The 20,758-nt window shown below is 39.1% G+C and overlaps 2 protein-coding genes across 3 annotated transcripts in view; one reads left to right on the forward strand and one right to left on the reverse strand.

Moving 5' to 3' along the window:
* Window positions 1-15,401: 15,401 nt before the first annotated feature.
* timm9 (translocase of inner mitochondrial membrane 9 homolog) lies at window positions 15,402-19,405 on the reverse strand. Of its 2 annotated transcripts, none has more exons than XM_079528015.1 (4): window positions 19,301-19,405; window positions 17,508-17,559; window positions 16,662-16,757; window positions 15,402-16,191 (listed from the first exon to the last, which is right to left on the reverse strand). In XM_079528015.1, the coding sequence occupies exons 2-4, from the start codon at window positions 17,547-17,549 to the stop codon at window positions 16,066-16,068; spliced, it is 264 nt and encodes an 87-aa protein (XP_079384141.1). In that variant the 5' UTR covers window positions 17,550-17,559; window positions 19,301-19,405; the 3' UTR covers window positions 15,402-16,065. The 2 variants fall into 2 exon arrangements, with proteins under 2 accessions (XP_079384141.1, XP_079384142.1); XM_079528016.1 differs by having other exon boundaries at window positions 17,508-17,556; window positions 19,301-19,369.
* Window positions 19,406-19,720: 315 nt separating this feature from the next.
* Window positions 19,721-20,758, forward strand: part of kiaa0586 (KIAA0586 ortholog) — a 123,706-nt gene continuing 122,668 nt past the window's right edge. The window contains exon 1 of the mRNA XM_079528467.1: window positions 19,721-19,990. The gene's annotated coding sequence lies outside the window, so the exon portion shown is untranslated. The remainder of the gene's footprint in view (window positions 19,991-20,758) is intronic.

Below are 20,758 nucleotides of genomic sequence, written 5' to 3' on the forward strand. Positions count from 1 at the left end.
AGGTTAAAGCCTCAATCTGTAATTTATTCACCTGTTGGTTGGCAGTAGGCCTATGTAGAGCAGCAGGAACAATATTAGGCTACTAAAACATATTGTGTTAATTGTTTAGGAATCAGTGCTAGCTATAGTGTTGGGGAGAGTGGGCTCTTTTCACAAATGTGTGTGTGTGTGTGTGTGTGTGTGTGTGTGTGTGTGTGTGTGTGTGTGTGTGTGTGTGTGTGTGTGTGTGTGTGTGTGTGTGTGTGTGTGTGTGTGTGTGTGTGTGTGTACACACAATGAGTAATGACAGTATATTTTGATGCCACTTTTTGAGTTACACAATGTGAGTAGGCCTACAGGACTTTTGTAGCTTGTAACGGTATATTTAATTGATGTCATTGCTGCTTTAACAACTCTGAATACTTTTACATTGCTGGCTATGAAAGTCTCCTTCAGTGTAGTCTCTCGAGACAGACTGTTGACTAAACATCAAATCCATAGGAAAGGAGGGCGCTGTTTTTCCTTTATTTTTTCACGATGGGTTCTCGGATTGCTTTCAGTGGGACCTTTCAATTGCATTGAGTGCATCTTTGTGGACTTAGACTGCCATCTACTGGATAGAATTGGTAACTGCTGTTCTGTATGTGACCTTAATGGTAACTCGACAGATGATGTACGTATAATTATGGCCGTGTAGCTCTTGCATGTATATATTACATGTTATATTACATTTTCTGGGTGATCGTTTTCTCGATTTATTTTGCCAGTGTTTGTTTCTAGGAACCACACACAACTCCTTTCAATGCCTGCTCGTCAGTTTGTTTAAATGGCTGGATGGAATGGAAACAATAAAATCATCTCCCCACAGAAACCACTCCAAACTCACTGCATGTACATTTCTGTTTAAGGGTGTTGTGGAGGTGATTAGGCGACCGATACTGCATAACAAAAGACAGTAAGACACCCTCAACACCTTCACTGAAATGTGTCACTGGAAAGTTCTTCTTTTAACTGAAGGTCACAGTATGAACTAAGAAGTACTTCACAGTCTTGGCTTCAAATATGCTCTAGAAAAAATACATCAACACAGAACAGACTCAGACATTTATTGCTTCAAAAACAATGCTTGCTAACTTCTTTATTTACGGTATGCAGAATGGGTACATTTCAGACGAAAGCATGACACCACATAAAAGCATTACACTTGACACTTTGAGCTTGAAGATCAGCCATTTGAACTATTTTAGAAGGTTTTTCAATTCTTTTTTTAATAAGGCATAAAGTTTAGGGATACGGGGTGGCGCATCGTGGTTCATGTCTCAAATGCTGAATAAATAAATAAAATAATAGACCTTTTGATATGAAAAGAGGTTGGAAAAAACACTGGGTTCAGAACTTCAGACAGACACCAATGTGTCACAACATACACTTGAATGAAAATAGCAGATGCGAGTCGTTGTGAGCTTGGAGATAGGCTAACCGAGTCAAACTAAATGTAATGCCTCAACTCCTACACACTTCCAAGTGTTTGTCAGGGTGGGGGGTTACCAGTGTCCAGTTCAAATATGAATAGACAGTAAATCTAATATTTTGTGTGGCCTTAAAAGGTTGAGAAGCAAAAAGGGAAATGGTTGATCAAACGTATGTAGAGTGAAACGTTTCACTAGAATTAATTTGAAGAAAGGAAGATAAGCACTCAGTTGAGTAGTTCAAAGTAATAATGTGATGGGTTCACGGTTCTGGTAGACACAGTCCATAAAGAAAATAATACCAGCACTCACGTTATATTCTTGTTTACAATGTACAATTTAGGCATTTAGCAGACGCTCTTAATCCAGAGCGATTTACATTAAGCAAGAACAAAAAGCATGGGAATACATCACATATGTAAAATGCATTTATCGCGAAACATGCGTAAGCTAAGAACGTAACTAGAACATATCTATATAATGACACTATACATATAAACTATACATATATGCTATACTATGCTGTACATATATACTATGAAGTGATATGACTACATACAATGCACTTATTGTGCTGTCTACATGACATGCTATAAGTCTGTTTCAAATGCTATATAAGTCTAAGAAGTGCTGTCTAAGGGGGTAGGGTAAGTGCTATGGGCCATGATGGAGTCTGAAAAGGTGGGTTTTCAGACTACGGCGGAAGATCGGGAGTGTTTACTTTTCCATTTTCCATCCAGCAGCAAAGCAACATTATGTTGCTTTGCTGCTGGACGAAATGCCGTCAGTCCGCTGTTCAGTAATCTCTCTCTCTCTCACACACACACACACACACACACACACACACACACACACACACACACACACACACACACACACACACACACACACACACACACACACACACAGTCCCAAGAATACGCTATTATCGCTATTGCTATGCCCATCCTATCCCTTTAAACTTTTATAGGCTATAACTTGCCTATTCCAATTTGCAACCAAAACGTCATGAAACATAACGGCTTTGCAGTTTAATTGTATTGATGAGCAGCTGCCTGCAATCAATCTAGTATTAAACACCCAATTGGTAGCCTACTTTATGCCATAATGATGCGGCGATGGTGTATCGTGCAGATAAGCTATGCATTATATGCTTTATGCGATGTACAGATGGGACACGTTGTCAGCCTGTAGATCAGCGCTTACAACGCTTGGCGTGTGTGTGTGTGTGTGTGTGTGTATGTTTTCTCATGCCAATAAAGCCATTTGAATTGAATTGAATTGTGTGTGTGTGTGTTCAACAGTCTCGCGGCCGCGTATTCCGTTCGGGCCCGTAGTCTACCATGCAACATGAAAACTCCTGTCGGGTGGTCGTTAAAGGTTGATTTCTCCCTCTGTCATTTCCTCATATTTCTAGTTTATTTAAATAGTGTCATGCAAATTTGTCCAGTGCATAGCCTACTACAGGCCTGGTAAGACATTTTGATGCTCTTGCTACTGAAATGATCTATTATGGCGAAATCCCATTATTTGACATGCATCTCAATGGGGGAGAAGGAGAGCTTGCCCTGTCTCCTCACTGCTAACGTGCCTATTGGACAAGGACGGGTTGGGAAGGGACTTAGCAAAGGGCTGCTTGTAGTTTCTTCCCCCAGACTAGGCATGTCCCGATACCGATACTTGTATCGGAATGCCCTCCGATATGCTCTTATTTGGTCATATCGGAATCGGCAAGTACGCCCCGCACCAATCCGATACCACATTTTATTTAATCACGTGATGCGCGCAGCACGGTGAGACGGGGCCGCCGGTATTGAAAACGCGCATCTCCAGCCCAGAGCCTTAGAAATGCTCCAGCCGTAGGTGTGAACGGCTTTGTCGACGTGCGAATGGGGGACAATTTAAAACAAAGGAGGGGGGGACATCATGTATATGTGATGATGATGGCCTCATCAAGAGACTCACAAAAGAACCATTAGGGACCTGTGTTGTTCACACATGCCATTAGTAGCCTCATTTACATGCCCATTGAGTGTGTCCGGCGACAGGCTATAGAGGAGGGCATCATTGACCATGGTGATGGTAATTAAGTTGTCAAGGGGGTGTGGTCAGACCCAGGTACAAGAGCACATATAAGGCCTTCAGTTCATTTAGTCGGGACTCAGAGTCGGCTCCACTATGCTACGCCAACAGAGAAGTCCACGCGTGCCAAGCCGCTTCAATGACTTCGTGGGCCTTCCGCCGCCGATGAAGAGGACACGGACTGTGGAAGAACGCACATCTGAGCACCACAGCAGCAGCCCTGATGGACGGCACACCCCCAAGGTAGAGGCCTACTTCAGTTTATTAACAATATAGCCTGTTTTGTGTCAGATTCGGTTTACAATATAGATACATGCAATAGGCCTACATACATTGCATGTATGCTATAACATATATGCCTATATAATAATGTCATGTGAAAAAGCTACCCCAGAATCACAACTTGCAATAATTAAGTTTACACTTAATTATTAATTCCTAGTCACAACCATTCCCATTTACAGAGATCTCATCTATATGTTGTTTTTGAAGCAAATCACAATGCATTTTCATGCTCCTCCTATTTCAGCATCACTCACGATTGATGGTTTGTACTTTTGGTTTCGCCCAGGTGCAGCGCAGCAAACACGTGCATAAGATGGCCATGGACTTCTTCAAGTCGTCTGCCGGGCCTGACCGGTGTGGTGGTGTGGTGACCGTGGAGTCTCCTCTCTGCCCGCGTCTCCCCGTGGAACGTGTCTCCACAGAGCGGCCCGGTTCCATCCTGGACCGTGATGACAAACTGCCCTGTGCCTCTCCAGAGAAACAGCTCTCCCCGCCCGGCTCAAAGCGCACCGTCGGGTGGTATGTGTGTCCAGAGGAGATGCCCGGCCCGGAGCGGATCGATTACCTGCTGAAAAAAATGGACGAGGACCGTGTTTCTCCATATACATTTTCGAAATTGTATTATCCCGTGGAACGTGTGGAACGTGTCTCCACAGAGCCATATACATTTTCGATATTGTACTAGTTTTATTCAAAGGTCTGTTAGTTTTTGGTTAAATCAAAACGTGAAAGCTCTGATAATAATCAGTCATCATCAAGCAATAACCATTATATAAAGTGTTTGTTCAGTAACAAGGTCTCCCAGTCTGCAGCTCTTTAGTACGCTCAACAGAAAATACACTTAAGTTATATACATTATGCTGTTATGCTTTAGGTATTGAAAAACAGCACCGAGTGGCGCACTACGAGTTTGTAGATCTGCTATTTTTGAAAAATCGAAGAACGACTCACATAGAAACATAGCTTTTTCAGAAAACTGTCAGGATGTAGAAGACATTTTTGTAGATACAACCACAGAAGTTCCCTTTTTATATATATTTTTTATATAGGCCTAGATATTTTTTAAATAATCGAATATCCACATGTACACGTTCTGTACATATAGAAACAAGTTGTGTTGTAACCTTTTGCTTCAAATGTCTGACTAGCTCATGCCATTTACATTTTTGCAAAGATGAAATGTTACACAGGCTCTGTTTAGGCGTTCTGGCTGCATGGATTGTTACTTGTATTCAGCTTGTTTTGGCCATGACTAGGCCTACAATCTGGTCGCCAGAGGATGAAATGTATTTCCTGTGCCAATAAAGTCCCTTTAAATTGAATTGATGTGATGATTTGATTTGTCACCTGGACGTGGAATTCATTTGACACTATTGTAGCGAATATAGATGAGTGCATGCATATGTGTCTATTAAACTATCAATAAAAGGACCTACATTTTAAATATATTTTGGACAGCATTTTCTACATGCCTATTCAGAATACATAAATAGGCCTATAGGCTAGGTATGCTATAACCTAATCTAAAATGTTAATTCATAGCCTAGTAACTAGGCTATGAATTGAGTTAGTAGTTGGTTACAATATGGTACATTTCACATCCTCTGGTTGATTGATGCTTCTACATATCTGCCACCCAAAACAATTTAAACTATACAGACAATCCAAAGTTCCACTTTATAAAAATAAGAATAGGCCTACATAATCAATTATTTGTCACAAGCAGTAAAATACAGATGAATGGCTTACATTTTGCTAAGTAAAAAGGATAATTTAGTTCAATAACATTTTTCCAAAACGAGGTTGAATTATACACAGTGAAAATAAATGCTGCAATGGTGACAATCTATTTATTGTTCACTCATTATCAAGGTTATTATACCGTCGTCTTTTGCATTTTTAGTTTTATTATTTAGTTTTGACTTTATATTTTCAGTTTAGATTTATTATTACCGAATTCCAGTTTGGGTTTAATTTACATGTATTTTTAAAGGCTTAATTAGTTTATTTTATTTCGTTTGTTTTAATTCGTTTTAGTTTTTCTTATTGCGATATCCAAAAAGGTTCTAAAAAGTATTGTGTAATTATACCCACGGTAACCACCTGAAATATTCATCGACAAAGACGAATGACATTTTCTCTGAATACTAGTTAGTTGCCTCTTATGTAATATTTATTATATTACCTTTTGTCACAGTAGAGTAAAGCCTCAGTTAATCAAATACCATGTTTCTCCATATACATTTTCGATATTGTATTAGTTTTATTCAAAGGTCTGGTAGTTTTTAGGTAAAATCAAAACGTGAAAGCTCTGATAATAATCAGTCATCGTCAAGTAATATCCATTATATAAAGTGTTTGTTCAGTAACAAGGTCTCCCAGTCTGCAGCTCTTTAGTACGCTCAACAGAAAATACACTTAAGTTATATACATTATGCTGTTATGCTTTAGCTATTGAAAAATAGCAGACCTACAAGCTCATAGCGCGCCACCGAGTGGCGCGCTACGAGCTTGTAGGTCTGCTATTTTTGAAAAATCGAAGAACTACTGACAGAAACATAGCTTTTTCAGAAAACTGTCAGGATGTAGAAGACATTTTTAGAATCTGATCTCAGGTCAAAATGGGTTAATACATGATTTCATTCAAAGTGGACAACAGATATATTTTAAGATATATTTATCAGACTGTGCAGACGCTCATTCATTTCTTTTGACCCTTTAGTTTAGCCACTACTACGGGATACATGTGATGTATAGGTAAGCTGTTTGGTTGCCATTGCGGTTTTATGCCATGTTTTGAAATGCTATAGGGTTTCAAAACATGGCAAAAGACGAAAGATTTTTCGTCTTGGTTTTAGTCGACGAAATCAACACTGCAGTGGACATGGATTAAAGTTCTCATGCGGTCGCCACAACTGATTTCATTTGTATTCCATATATAGGTCAGCATGATGTTGCACAAGCTCTTGCTTGTATATAGATGGTATATGTTCGATTTGATTAGAGCATTTGAACTGATCAAATCAGCGATAATATGTTCAGAAGTATCTTACTATCTTCTATATAAAATCTTAATAGTCTCTGATATATTTCACATGCATGGAAGCAAAGGTTAAAGCCTCAATCTGTAATTGATTCACCTGTTGGTTGGCAGTAGGCCTATGTAGAACAGCGGGAACAATATTAGGCTACTAAAACATATTGTGTTAATTGTTTAGGAATCAGTGCTAGCTATAGTGTTGGGGAGAGGGGGCTCTTTTCACAAGTGTGTGTGTGTGTGTGTGTGTGTGTGTGTGTGTGTGTGTGTGTGTGTGTGTGTGTGTGTGTGTGTGTGTGTGTGTGTGTGTGTGTGTGTGTGTGTGTGTGTGTGTGTGTGTGTGTGTGTGTGTGTGTGTGTGTGTACACACACAATGAGTAATGACAGTATATTTTGATGCCACTTTTTGAGTTACACAATGTGAGTAGGCCTACAGGACTTTTGTAGCTTGTAACGGTATATTTAATTGATGTCATTGCTGCTTTAACAACTCTGAATACTTTTACATTGCTGGCTATGAAAGTCTCCTTCAGTGTAGTCTCTCGAGACAGACTGTTGACTAAACATCAAATCCATAGGAAAGGAGGGCGCTGTTTTTCCTTTATTTTTTCACGATGGGTTCTCGGATTGCTTTCAGTGGGACCTTTCAATTGAGTGCATCTTTGTGGACTTAGACTGCCATCTACTGGATAGAATTGGTAACTGCTGTTCTGTATGTGACCTTAATGGTAACTCGACAGATGATGTACGTATAATTATGGCCGTGTAGCTCTTGCATGTAGTTATATTACATTTTCTGGGTGATCGTTTTCTCGATTTATTTTGCCAGTATTTGTTTCTAGGAACCACACACAACTCCTTTCAATGCCAGTTTGTTTAAATGGCTGGATGGAATGGAAACAATAACACAGTATGAACTAAGAAGTACTTCACAGTCTTGGCTTCAAATATGCTCTTGTTTAAAAAAAAATACATCAACACAGAACAGACTCAGACATTTATTGCTTCAAAAACAATGCTTGCTAACTTCTTTATTTACGGTATGCAGAATGGGTACATTTCAGACGAAAGCATGACACCACATAAAAGCATTACACTTGTTTACAACAGGGTCCACCATTTTCAATTCATCAGAACATTTTTAGAGACGTACAAATGTACACTTCTATATAAAAAAAACAGGACATCATCATATAAAGAAAGTAGCCTAAAAAGGGGGAAGGGGCGGGTAAACTTGTGTATGTCGCACACTCTAGTGTAAGTGATTTTATTTGGTTAAAATAAGTGTTAACAAGTACAATATGGTGATATATATATGGTGATATAGTAGGCCTACTCTATATTGCTAGTGTTGTTTTTTTCCCCTCAGTAACAGGAGTCCAAGTCTCCAGCTTTTTATTAAACAGAAATTGCATTTTCAGAAACTGAAACTGGGATACACATTTTATCGCAGTCAGGATACAGAATAAACAAGTGTAAATGTAAGTGATGACAAAGAAACGAGCAGACAAAATTGGAACTGGAACATATACAAAATTGACCTAAGCTGATGGATACTCTCGCCTGATTGGCTGAAATGTTGTCACCTACCTGAAAATATATTTTCTGGTTATTAATACTTACCCTGCCTTTTTAAGATACAGCTTCAAGATTCAAACTTAGGCCTAAGACTTTGTCACAGTAGAGTTTTAAAACACAAAATGTGATCATGATTGCAGGTATATGGCTCTATGGACTGTAAAGTTTTATGAGACTATGCCTCTTCTCATCTGTCTCTGTCCCGAGACTCCTCATCAGCACAGCTAACTTCAGACGGGGGCCTATATGTTCCCCACTTACCTTAGGGTTAGGTTTCTGGTTTAAGGACTTCAGTGTTTTGTACTATACAATTTGATATGTATAAGTACAGAACAGTGTTAATTTCTAGTTTGCTAAGACTAGATAGTTTAAGTAGCCTAGGCAGGCCTAAAGTTCAATGGAATGTTCAAAGACCGAGCTTAAATCAGAATTTGCTACTAAAAGTAACACTAAGACTAAGTTGCTAAAATACTTTTAGTCTTATTAGAATTACAAAAAATACTAGGTTAGGTTTCTGGTTTAACAACTGGCTTTTTTGTGCAGAAAAAATGAGCATGGTTGCTATGTTCACCCGGGTGTGATTTTTTTTAAATACATGAAATATCTGAAATGATTTATGCTATACGTGATGCATCTCGGTATAGAATTAATGTAGATACAAACACAGAAGTTACCCTTTTATATATATATTTTTTGAGTGGTGTAAACCACTCCTACAACTGGCTTTTGTGTGCAGAAAAAAATGAGCATGGTTGCTATGTTCAAAATAATTTCTGACGTAATTAAATCACACCCGGGTGAACTGGATGACCGTAGCAACCGTGGTCATTTTTTCTGCACAAAAAAAGCCAGTTGTGAAATCACATCCGGGTGTGATTTCATTACGTCAGATCAGAGCTCAATAGCCTAGATCTAGGAAAGTGGTCACTCAGTTCACCCGGGTGTGATTTCATTACGGTGATTTCATTACGTCAGACATTACGTCAGACCACAGCTGATCATGCTATATAAAACCTTACACCACTCAGTTCACACGGGTGTGATTTTTTATATATGCCTATATTTTTTACATGGCTGCAAGTACATATAGAAACAAGTTGTGAACCTTTTGCTTCAAATGTCTGACTAGCTCATGCCATTTACATTTTTGCAAAGATGAAATGTTACACAGGCTCTGTTTAGGCGTTCTGGCTGCATGGATTGTTACTTGTATTCAGCTTGTTTTGGCCATGACTAGGCCTACAATCTGGTCGCCAGAGGATGAAATGTATTTCCTGTGCCAATAAAGTCCCTTTAAATTGAATTGATGTGATGATTTGATTTGTCACCTGGACGTGGAATTCATTTGACACTATTGTAGCGAATATAGATGAGTGCATGCATATGTGTCTATTAAACTATCAATAAAAGGACCTACATTTTAAATATATTTTGGACAGCATTTTCTACATGCCTATTCAGAATACATAAATAGGCCTATAGGCTAGGTATGCTATAACCTAATCTAAAATGTTAATTCATAGCCTAGTAACTAGGCTATGAATTGAGTTAGTAGTTGGTTACAATATGGTACATTTCACATCCTCTGGTTGATTGATGCTTCTACATATCTGCCACCCAAAACAATTTAAACTATACAGACAATCCAAAGTTCCACTTTATAAAAATAAGAATAGGCCTACATAATCAATTATTTGTCACAAGCAGTAAAATACAGATGAATGGCTTACATTTTGCTAAGTAAAAAGGATAATTTAGTTCAATAACATTTTTCCAAAACGAGGTTGAATTATACACAGTGAAAATAAATGCTGCAATGGTGACAATCTATTTATTGTTCACTCATTATCAAGGTTATTATACCGTCGTCTTTTGCATTTTTAGTTTTATTATTTAGTTTTGACTTTATATTTTCAGTTTAGATTTATTATTACCGAATTCCAGTTTGGGTTTAATTTACATGTATTTTTAAAGGCTTAATTAGTTTATTTTATTTCGTTTGTTTTAATTCGTTTTAGTTTTTCTTATTGCGATATCCAAAAAGGTTCTAAAAAGTATTGTGTAATTATACCCACGGTAACCACCTGAAATATTCATCGACAAAGACGAATGACATTTTCTCTGAATACTAGTTAGTTGCCTCTTATGTAATATTTATTATATTACCTTTTGTCACAGTAGAGTAAAGCCTCAGTTAATCAAATACCATGTTTCTCCATATACATTTTCGATATTGTATTAGTTTTATTCAAAGGTCTGGTAGTTTTTAGGTAAAATCAAAACGTGAAAGCTCTGATAATAATCAGTCATCGTCAAGTAATAACCATTATATAAAGTGTTTGTTCAGTAACAAGGTCTCCCAGTCTGCAGCTCTTTAGTACGCTCAACAGAAAATACACTTAAGTTATATACATTATGCTGTTATGCTTTAGCTATTGAAAAATAGCAGACCTACAAGCTCATAGCGCGCCACCGAGTGGCGCGCTACGAGCTTGTAGGTCTGCTATTTTTGAAAAATCGAAGAACTACTGACAGAAACATAGCTTTTTCAGAAAACTGTCAGGATGTAGAAGACATTTTTAGAATCTGATCTCAGGTCAAAATGGGTTAATACATGATTTCATTCAAAGTGGACAACAGATATATTTTAAGATATATTTATCAGACTGTGCAGACGCTCATTCATTTCTTTTGACCCTTTAGTTTAGCCACTACTACGGGATACATGTGATGTATAGGTAAGCTGTTTGGTTGCCATTGCGGTTTTATGCCATGTTTTGAAATGCTATAGGGTTTCAAAACATGGCAAAAGACGAAAGATTTTTCGTCTTGGTTTTAGTCGACGAAATCAACACTGCAGTGGACATGGATTAAAGTTCTCATGCGGTCGCCACAACTGATTTCATTTGTATTCCATATATAGGTCAGCATGATGTTGCACAAGCTCTTGCTTGTATATAGATGGTATATGTTCGATTTGATTAGAGCATTTGAACTGATCAAATCAGCGATAATATGTTCAGAAGTATCTTACTATCTTCTATATAAAATCTTAATAGTCTCTGATATATTTCACATGCATGGAAGCAAAGGTTAAAGCCTCAATCTGTAATTGATTCACCTGTTGGTTGGCAGTAGGCCTATGTAGAACAGCGGGAACAATATTAGGCTACTAAAACATATTGTGTTAATTGTTTAGGAATCAGTGCTAGCTATAGTGTTGGGGAGAGGGGGCTCTTTTCACAAGTGTGTGTGTGTGTGTGTGTGTGTGTGTGTGTGTGTGTGTGTGTGTGTGTGTGTGTGTGTGTGTGTGTGTGTGTGTGTGTGTGTGTGTGTGTGTGTGTGTGTGTGTGTGTGTGTGTGTGTGTGTGTGTGTGTGTGTGTGTGTGTACACACACAATGAGTAATGACAGTATATTTTGATGCCACTTTTTGAGTTACACAATGTGAGTAGGCCTACAGGACTTTTGTAGCTTGTAACGGTATATTTAATTGATGTCATTGCTGCTTTAACAACTCTGAATACTTTTACATTGCTGGCTATGAAAGTCTCCTTCAGTGTAGTCTCTCGAGACAGACTGTTGACTAAACATCAAATCCATAGGAAAGGAGGGCGCTGTTTTTCCTTTATTTTTTCACGATGGGTTCTCGGATTGCTTTCAGTGGGACCTTTCAATTGAGTGCATCTTTGTGGACTTAGACTGCCATCTACTGGATAGAATTGGTAACTGCTGTTCTGTATGTGACCTTAATGGTAACTCGACAGATGATGTACGTATAATTATGGCCGTGTAGCTCTTGCATGTAGTTATATTACATTTTCTGGGTGATCGTTTTCTCGATTTATTTTGCCAGTATTTGTTTCTAGGAACCACACACAACTCCTTTCAATGCCAGTTTGTTTAAATGGCTGGATGGAATGGAAACAATAACACAGTATGAACTAAGAAGTACTTCACAGTCTTGGCTTCAAATATGCTCTTGTTTAAAAAAAAATACATCAACACAGAACAGACTCAGACATTTATTGCTTCAAAAACAATGCTTGCTAACTTCTTTATTTACGGTATGCAGAATGGGTACATTTCAGACGAAAGCATGACACCACATAAAAGCATTACACTTGTTTACAACAGGGTCCACCATTTTCAATTCATCAGAACATTTTTAGAGACGTACAAATGTACACTTCTATATAAAAAAAACAGGACATCATCATATAAAGAAAGTAGCCTAAAAAGGGGGAAGGGGCGGGTAAACTTGTGTATGTCGCACACTCTAGTGTAAGTGATTTTATTTGGTTAAAATAAGTGTTAACAAGTACAATATGGTGATATATATATGGTGATATAGTAGGCCTACTCTATATTGCTAGTGTTGTTTTTTTCCCCTCAGTAACAGGAGTCCAAGTCTCCAGCTTTTTATTAAACAGAAATTGCATTTTCAGAAACTGAAACTGGGATACACATTTTATCGCAGTCAGGATACAGAATAAACAAGTGTAAATGTAAGTGATGACAAAGAAACGAGCAGACAAAATTGGAACTGGAACATATACAAAATTGACCTAAGCTGATGGATACTCTCGCCTGATTGGCTGAAATGTTGTCACCTACCTGAAAATATATTTTCTGGTTATTAATACTTACCCTGCCTTTTTAAGATACAGCTTCAAGATTCAAACTTAGGCCTAAGACTTTGTCACAGTAGAGTTTTAAAACACAAAATGTGATCATGATTGCAGGTATATGGCTCTATGGACTGTAAAGTTTTATGAGACTATGCCTCTTCTCATCTGTCTCTGTCCCGAGACTCCTCATCAGCACAGCTAACTTCAGACGGGGGCCTATATGTTCCCCACTTACCTTAGGGTTAGGTTTCTGGTTTAAGGACTTCAGTGTTTTGTACTATACAATTTGATATGTATAAGTACAGAACAGTGTTAATTTCTAGTTTGCTAAGACTAGATAGTTTAAGTAGCCTAGGCAGGCCTAAAGTTCAATGGAATGTTCAAAGACCGAGCTTAAATCAGAATTTGCTACTAAAAGTAACACTAAGACTAAGTTGCTAAAATACTTTTAGTCTTATTAGAATTACAAAAAATACTAGGTTAGGTTTCTGGTTTAACAACTGGCTTTTTTGTGCAGAAAAAATGAGCATGGTTGCTATGTTCACCCGGGTGTGATTTTTTTTAAATACATGAAATATCTGAAATGATTTATGCTATACGTGATGCATCTCGGTATAGAATTAATGTAGATACAAACACAGAAGTTACCCTTTTATATATATATTTTTTTGAGTGGTGTAAACCACTCCTACAACTGGCTTTTGTGTGCAGAAAAAAATGAGCATGGTTGCTATGTTCAAAATAATTTCTGACGTAATTAAATCACACCCGGGTGAACTGGATGACCGTAGCAACCGTGGTCATTTTTTCTGCACAAAAAAAGCCAGTTGTGAAATCACATCCGGGTGTGATTTCATTACGTCAGATCAGAGCTCAATAGCCTAGATCTAGGAAAGTGGTCACTCAGTTCACCCGGGTGTGATTTCATTACGGTGATTTCATTACGTCAGACATTACGTCAGACCACAGCTGATCATGCTATATAAAACCTTACACCACTCAGTTCACACGGGTGTGATTTTTTATATATGCCTATATTTTTTACATGGCTGCAAGTACATATAGAAACAAGTTGTGAACCTTTTGCTTCAAATGTCTGACTAGCTCATGACATTTACATTTTTGCAAAGATGAAATGTTACACAGGCTCTGTTTAGGCGTTCTGGCTGCATGGATTGTTACTTGTATTCAGCTTGTTTTGGCCATGACTAGGCCTACAATCTGGTCGCCAGAGGATGAAATGTATTTCCTGTGCCAATAAAGTCCCTTTAAATTGAATTGATGTGATGATTTGATTTGTCACCTGGACGTGGAATTCATTTGACACTATTGTAGCGAATATAGATGAGATGTGTCTATTAAACTATCAATAAAATGACCTACATTTTAATAATAAAAATCACACCCGTGTGAACTGAGTGGTGTTAGGTCTGTCTGACGTAATGAAATCATGTTTGACGTAATGAAATCACACCCGGGTGTGATTTCATTACCTGGCTTTGTTTGTGCAGAAAAAATGAGCATGGTTGCTATGTTCACCCTGTTCACCCGGGTGTGATTTCATTACGTCATTACAACAGGGTGAACATAGCAACCATGCTCATTTTTTCTGCACAAAAAAGCCAGTTGTAGGAGTGCTCATTTTTTCTGCACAAAAAAGCCAGTTGTAGGAGTGGTTTACACCACTCAAAAAAGCCAGTTGTAGGAGTGGTTTACACCACTCAAAAAAGCCAGTTGTAGGAGTGGTTTACACCACTCAAAAATATTGGACAGCATTTTCTACATGCCTATTCAGAATACATAAATAGGCCTATAGGCTAGGTATGCTATATCCTAATCTAAAACGTTAATTCATAGCCTAGTAACTAGGCTACAATATGGTAAATGGTGCATTTATATAGCGCCTTTATCCAAGGCCCTTTACATTGTGCATTACATTCACCCATTCTCACATACACATTCAGTGTCTTGCTCAAGGACACTTTGACACCAACTCTGGGTTTAAACTAGCAAACTTGGCCACCCTACCACTGATCCACCACCGTCCCTTATAATGCTGTCCTGTTGTACAGTAAGCAACCAGCTGTTTTGTTTATATATATATATATATATATATATCTTCATCTTATTTTCATTCATTCACTCACATTATTTATTCGACAGGTTGACGTCATTTACAGTATGATCACTTGCAATGGACAGCTAGTACTAAAGATCAGATTTAAGAAAGAAATGTAAGAAAAGTGCTGACATTTTTACCCCTGTGCTAATAGAGCATGCATGCATGCTTACTCGGGGGAGATAGACTTTTCTTTTTTACCTTCACTCAGTACCATACAGATTGGTCAAAAAATGACATTTTATTAACAAAAACAAAGTTACATATACAGATTTTTAAGCTTTAGGATCTGGAGACAGACCTGGGATCAAGGCTCTGTATTAAGTGTCCAGCTGTGTCTCATCTTCTGGGACATCCGACCTTCATGTGAATGTTCTGGAGCAGAACAGCTGCCTGGCGCTGGTTTTATGGCTCTTTTTGACTACAACGTGAAGGTATTTCCCAGGATATGGATTCACTTTCAATACGCTATGGCACGCTTTCAAATTATTTTCCCTCTAATCAGGGCCGGTAATCAAGAGGTAGAACTGAACTCGGAACGTATACTTTCAGAATTTGTCAAACTTAACCACAGAACTTCACGGGTTCTGGAACGTGTCGGGTTATGGAGGGTTCTGGAACGTGTCGGGTTATGGAGGGTTCTGGAACGTGTCGGGTTATGGAGGGTTCTGGAACGTGTCGGGTTATGGAGGGTTCTGGAGGGTTCTGGAACGTGTCGGGTTATGGAGGGTTCTGGAGGGTTCTGGGTTACCCTGTGTAGACGAAAAGAGCCATTTGGACGCCCTGACCCCCGTGAAGCCAAATGAAGGCGGCAAACACAGTCCAGTCCGGTGTCAGGATGTCGTCCCTGGAGGTTCCAGCCAGGGCAGGCGGAGGTTGTTGTAGGCTAACCCAGCAGGCCGGCTTTAGCTGCCAGGGCTTCGTTCTGCTGGATGTGATACTCCTGAAACCTCATGGAGATCCTCTGAGTCATCTTCAGATACTTCTGTAGACAACTCTCCGAGCAGGTCGTCTGGCGGAGGAGAGGCAGACAGAAAGTACAGATATATAAGTCACAATTAATACATAATAGTCTGTCTAATCTGTATATACAATTATTTTAGCTATCATAAAGTTGTCAGTCTCTGTGTTCATTTAGACTTATTTGTTTACTTGTAAGTTAAATATTCTCAATTAGAAACTTTTTCCAAGTTGATTAGGAAAAATGTTGTACATTTTGATAAAATATGGGTGAAAATATGGGTCCTTGAGGGGGTACCAAGCTAAATGACTGATAGTTAGGAAACGTATGTGAGTAACTAAGAAAGTGGCATCAAATAAGTATAGGTCAATTTCGTGCCATTTGTACTTGGGTGTCTGTGGCCTAATACACTGCATACCAAATTGTGTGTCCTTGAAATTAAAAAGGTTGAGAACCAGTGAACTATTTGACTCAAATCAATCAAACAACAATTATTGAGACCATGGTGAACAATGCGTTACCTCCTCTGGCTTCACCTCTCTGGTGGTGAAGTCTTTCACACAATCCATGAAGCAGTTCTCTGTCAGCTTGTTGTATGTTCCCAGGAACTCCTTGAACTGCTCACACAACACAACACAACACCCATACCATAAATAATCGAGATGTGACTTAAATTCGAATCAAAAATGGAAATGGGCAGCTAGTGCAATGAACCTAGAATGGTTGATCACATTTTCTCGGGCCAGTTAAAACGAAGTTGTGAAGCTGCATTCTGAACCAAGTGGGTAAAGGTTTTGGAGGGGCAGGAATAGAAGGAACTACAGCAGCCACGGCACACCGTGAATAAACATGCATGAATAACTTAGTTTAGAGGTGGAAAGGGTTAGTTTAGAGGTGGAAAGGGTTAGTTTAGAGGTGGAAAGGGTGTTTCGATTTGGACAATATTTCTAAGGACAGGTGGTGAAAAGCAGACTGAATGACCTTTAGACTACATGACCTTCAAAGTAGAAGTAGTAAAAGATGCCATAAATATAAGGTGGTAGAGTGAAGAGTATGTACAATTCATGGGTGCCTGCCGTGTTAAAACCAAATGTATGGGGGAGCCCAAAAGCAAATGTCCTCTGGCTGTAATGGAGCCGACTAGAATGAGAATCCATGGCCTGGGCCGTCCAAGCGGTCCAGGCACCTAGGCTGGTAATCCCGCCTGACAGCATGTCGCGGGTTCGAGTGCCGGTCCCGACGACCTTTGCTGCGTGTCCCCCATCTCTCTCCCCCTTTCCGGTCAAAGTCAAACTACTGTAAATCTATCAATAAAAGGCAAAAAGCCCCCAAAAAAATAGAGAAAATAAAGAATGAGAATCCATTACCTGTTTGATCTGGTCCGACTCAGTCGCCTGCGCAGCGGCCATGGTTCTGCTTCTGGAAGGCACGGGGAAATTAATGACAGACAGCTGGGTTTATTACTGTATAAAAACAACTACTCAAAACTCAGGTTGTCTGTGTTTAGAATTAGAACCCGCCGCAGTGGTGTCCGCACTGTCCGGTGAGAACCTAACCAGGGTGTCCTAAACAACAATATCTGGGTTGTAAGGCCAAATATCACTTAACCAGGGTGTCCTAAACAACAATCTCTGGGTTGTAAGGCCAAATATCACTTAACCAGGGTGTCCTAAACAACAATCTCTGGGTTGTAAGGCCAAATATCGCTGAGAATATCTGGGTTGTAATTAAAGGCAAAATATCCTGTCTCGTACGGAAGGCGAAGCATAGATTGAGATTCCTCCCCTCTTTATTCACGGGTCGGCTGAATGCTTGTCACGATGATGATGCCAATCAGCTGAATCACGATGACGGGGCCAGTCGTCCATATCCATATATGGAGTATTCTACATCGACCTGATGTCAACGCCAGAGGTCTCCATATATGGAACTATTGTGAGAGGGAGTGAGAGTCTTCGTTACAGCCACCCCTAGAAATCTGTTCAACATCGGGCCACCCCATTAACCCATTTTGGGGGCGGGAACCCCTTTTGGTGTTAGCATTACGTTATGCTTTAGCTATTGAAAAATAGCAGATCTACAAGCTCGTGAGTGGCGCGCTACGAGCTTGTAGGTCTGCTATTTTTGAAAAATCAAAGAAAGACTGACAGAAACATAGCTTTTTCAGAAAACTGTCAATGGGTTGACCATTTAGGCATATAGGCATATATATTAGGCATATCATAAATGGCCTGATATACGTAGGCCCTTCGGGCCACACCATTAAAAGCGTACCGCCTGTACAATATGAACTGAAGATGGAATCCCATGCCACCACCAATCAGGCTGAGGGATGGGTAAGAACTATGCTTCTCCTGATGGATAGTGGTCCCAGTACTTCGGGACGGGGCTGTACTAACATCTGACAGCCGGAACGACCAGGATCATCATACTGAAGATCAGGCATACAAGAACGCTTCGTCCCAAAACACGCTCGCCCCGGTTCAAATCTGAGCCTTCTGGTTACCAAGATGAGTAGCAGTGGAACAGTTCATCAAAAACACATCAATTAAATCAATTATAAAGTTAAATCATTTAATACAATAACCTCTCTCTATTTGTGGCATGTTGGTGGTGCATTTTCTGCAAACAACGTTAAAATTACCAAAATATTGTTTTGAAAGTGAAATATCCCTTTCACAACTAGTATTGTATTCGTGGCAGCCCTGCTCAGTAAAAAAAAAAGTAGCCAGTTGAAAGGTGATTCCACTTTGGACCCAGGGGTCCTTGTGGGGGTTCCAGGGGGTCTCCAGCTAAGGTCTCCAGCTATAGATTGAATTAGGAACTACCGAACTAGCTCTGGTCCATAGCGTTAGAAGTTAGGAACCAAATGGACCCTTAACTGTATCAAATGGGACTGTCTGAATGCACATCAAATTGGGCTGGGGTCTTTGAAATGACAAAGTATGTTGAGAATAACACACTGACTACTGACAGCAAGTATGGCTAATGCTAGCTCGTTAGCAATACATTTCAAATAAAACACTGACTGACGCAACCAACAACCGCACAAATCACCCGAATAGACAGACGACATTTCCCCCAAATATGACATTAAACAACTGTGTAAAATGAATAGTGCATTTATGAATGAATATGTGTATCAATCAATCAATCAGACCTTTAGAACGAACTGGAGCAACAACAGACCGACCCGGTGTGTCTCTGAAGGTCATGTGACACTGACAGATTGTGTTACTGAGAATAGTGTCCGATGTTGAACAAATGGACAATATAATCGTCAATAATATCTCCCTTTATTTATCCATCCATCCATCCATGGATCCATTTATTTATTCATTTATTTATCAAATGGATGTTGTACAAATAAGAAATATACTTAATAAAGTACATATTTTATTATCGATGCCTCTCTCTCTCTCTCTCTCTCTCTCTCTCTCTCTCTCTCTCTCTCTCTCTCTCTCTATTAAAACAAATAACGGTTTATTTAAATATATATTTTTAATGTTGACTTTAACCGGGCCGGAAGTAGGAAGCATGAAGCAGGAAGTGGTACTGTATTTTCCGTTGGAGAGTGTGTTGCAGTTTATTATGGTTTGTTTTGCTGTCGTCACTCAGTAACAGTTGCTCTGTGTGTGTTCGCCACGTTTTAATCACGTTTCGCTTCAAGTCGACTCGTAGCTTCTTCCACTATCTGGGTTATTATAAACACACACATGTTGTGGTGGCAGACATTGTTCTAACTGGGGTTGCAAGTCATTTATCTGAATTCGTTCACGAATACAAGAAGCTCGCGCATGAAGCGGGAAGTTTGAACGCCTACAGTACACAGCTCGTCAGCCCAGTGCAGGTAAACATTATTACACTGTTATTAATATGTTATATATTATCAGTGGTTTAAAGTAACTATAGTACATGATGAATTGAACATGGTGGTGGACCCTCTTGTAAACAAGTGTAATGCTTAATTGGGTCGTCCACTCACAGTTAACAGTCTTTGTATTGAGTTTGTGCTTGAAATGTACTGTAATTCTGCAAACTGTTAATACATATTTCAATCAATCAAACTACTGTACTACTAGTGTACATAAGTTAGTACAGCAAAGCGCTAGTCTGAGCTTAGCCCTGTTTACCTGAGTCTGAGCTATTATTGTATTATTTGTTTTGGTAGCCCCCAAAAACATCCCCGTCTATCTAAAGACAAGTAAACGGTGAAAACACCCAACTAGAGCCGACAGGGCAATGTGTTTCTGCACGTAAACAACATGCACCACCACACTACTATATTCTTATATATATTAACATAAGTCATAATGATGGTACTTGCAGAGCCAGATATTTTCTGAGGTGGTACTTGTTGAAAAAACGTTGACAACCACTGCACTAGACTAGACAGTAGACAGCTGCTGAGGGGGACCTTATTGGTAAAATGTATTTATTGTTATGTAAACACGGTTACATAGTACTGTACACATTTTAAAAAAAAAGTCAGTGCACAGTGCAGAATTTAATGCATGGCTTTTAAAAATTACAATATGGCAGTGAAGTCTATGGTCTTTGTTTTGCTCTGGTCCCTAGTGCAGTAAGAGCTAGGTATTTTTTTAATGTTTGTTTAGAA

This window comes from Electrona antarctica (genome assembly GCF_951216825.1).
Source record: "Electrona antarctica genome assembly, chromosome: 18".
Lineage (NCBI taxonomy): Eukaryota > Metazoa > Chordata > Actinopteri > Myctophiformes > Myctophidae > Electrona > Electrona antarctica.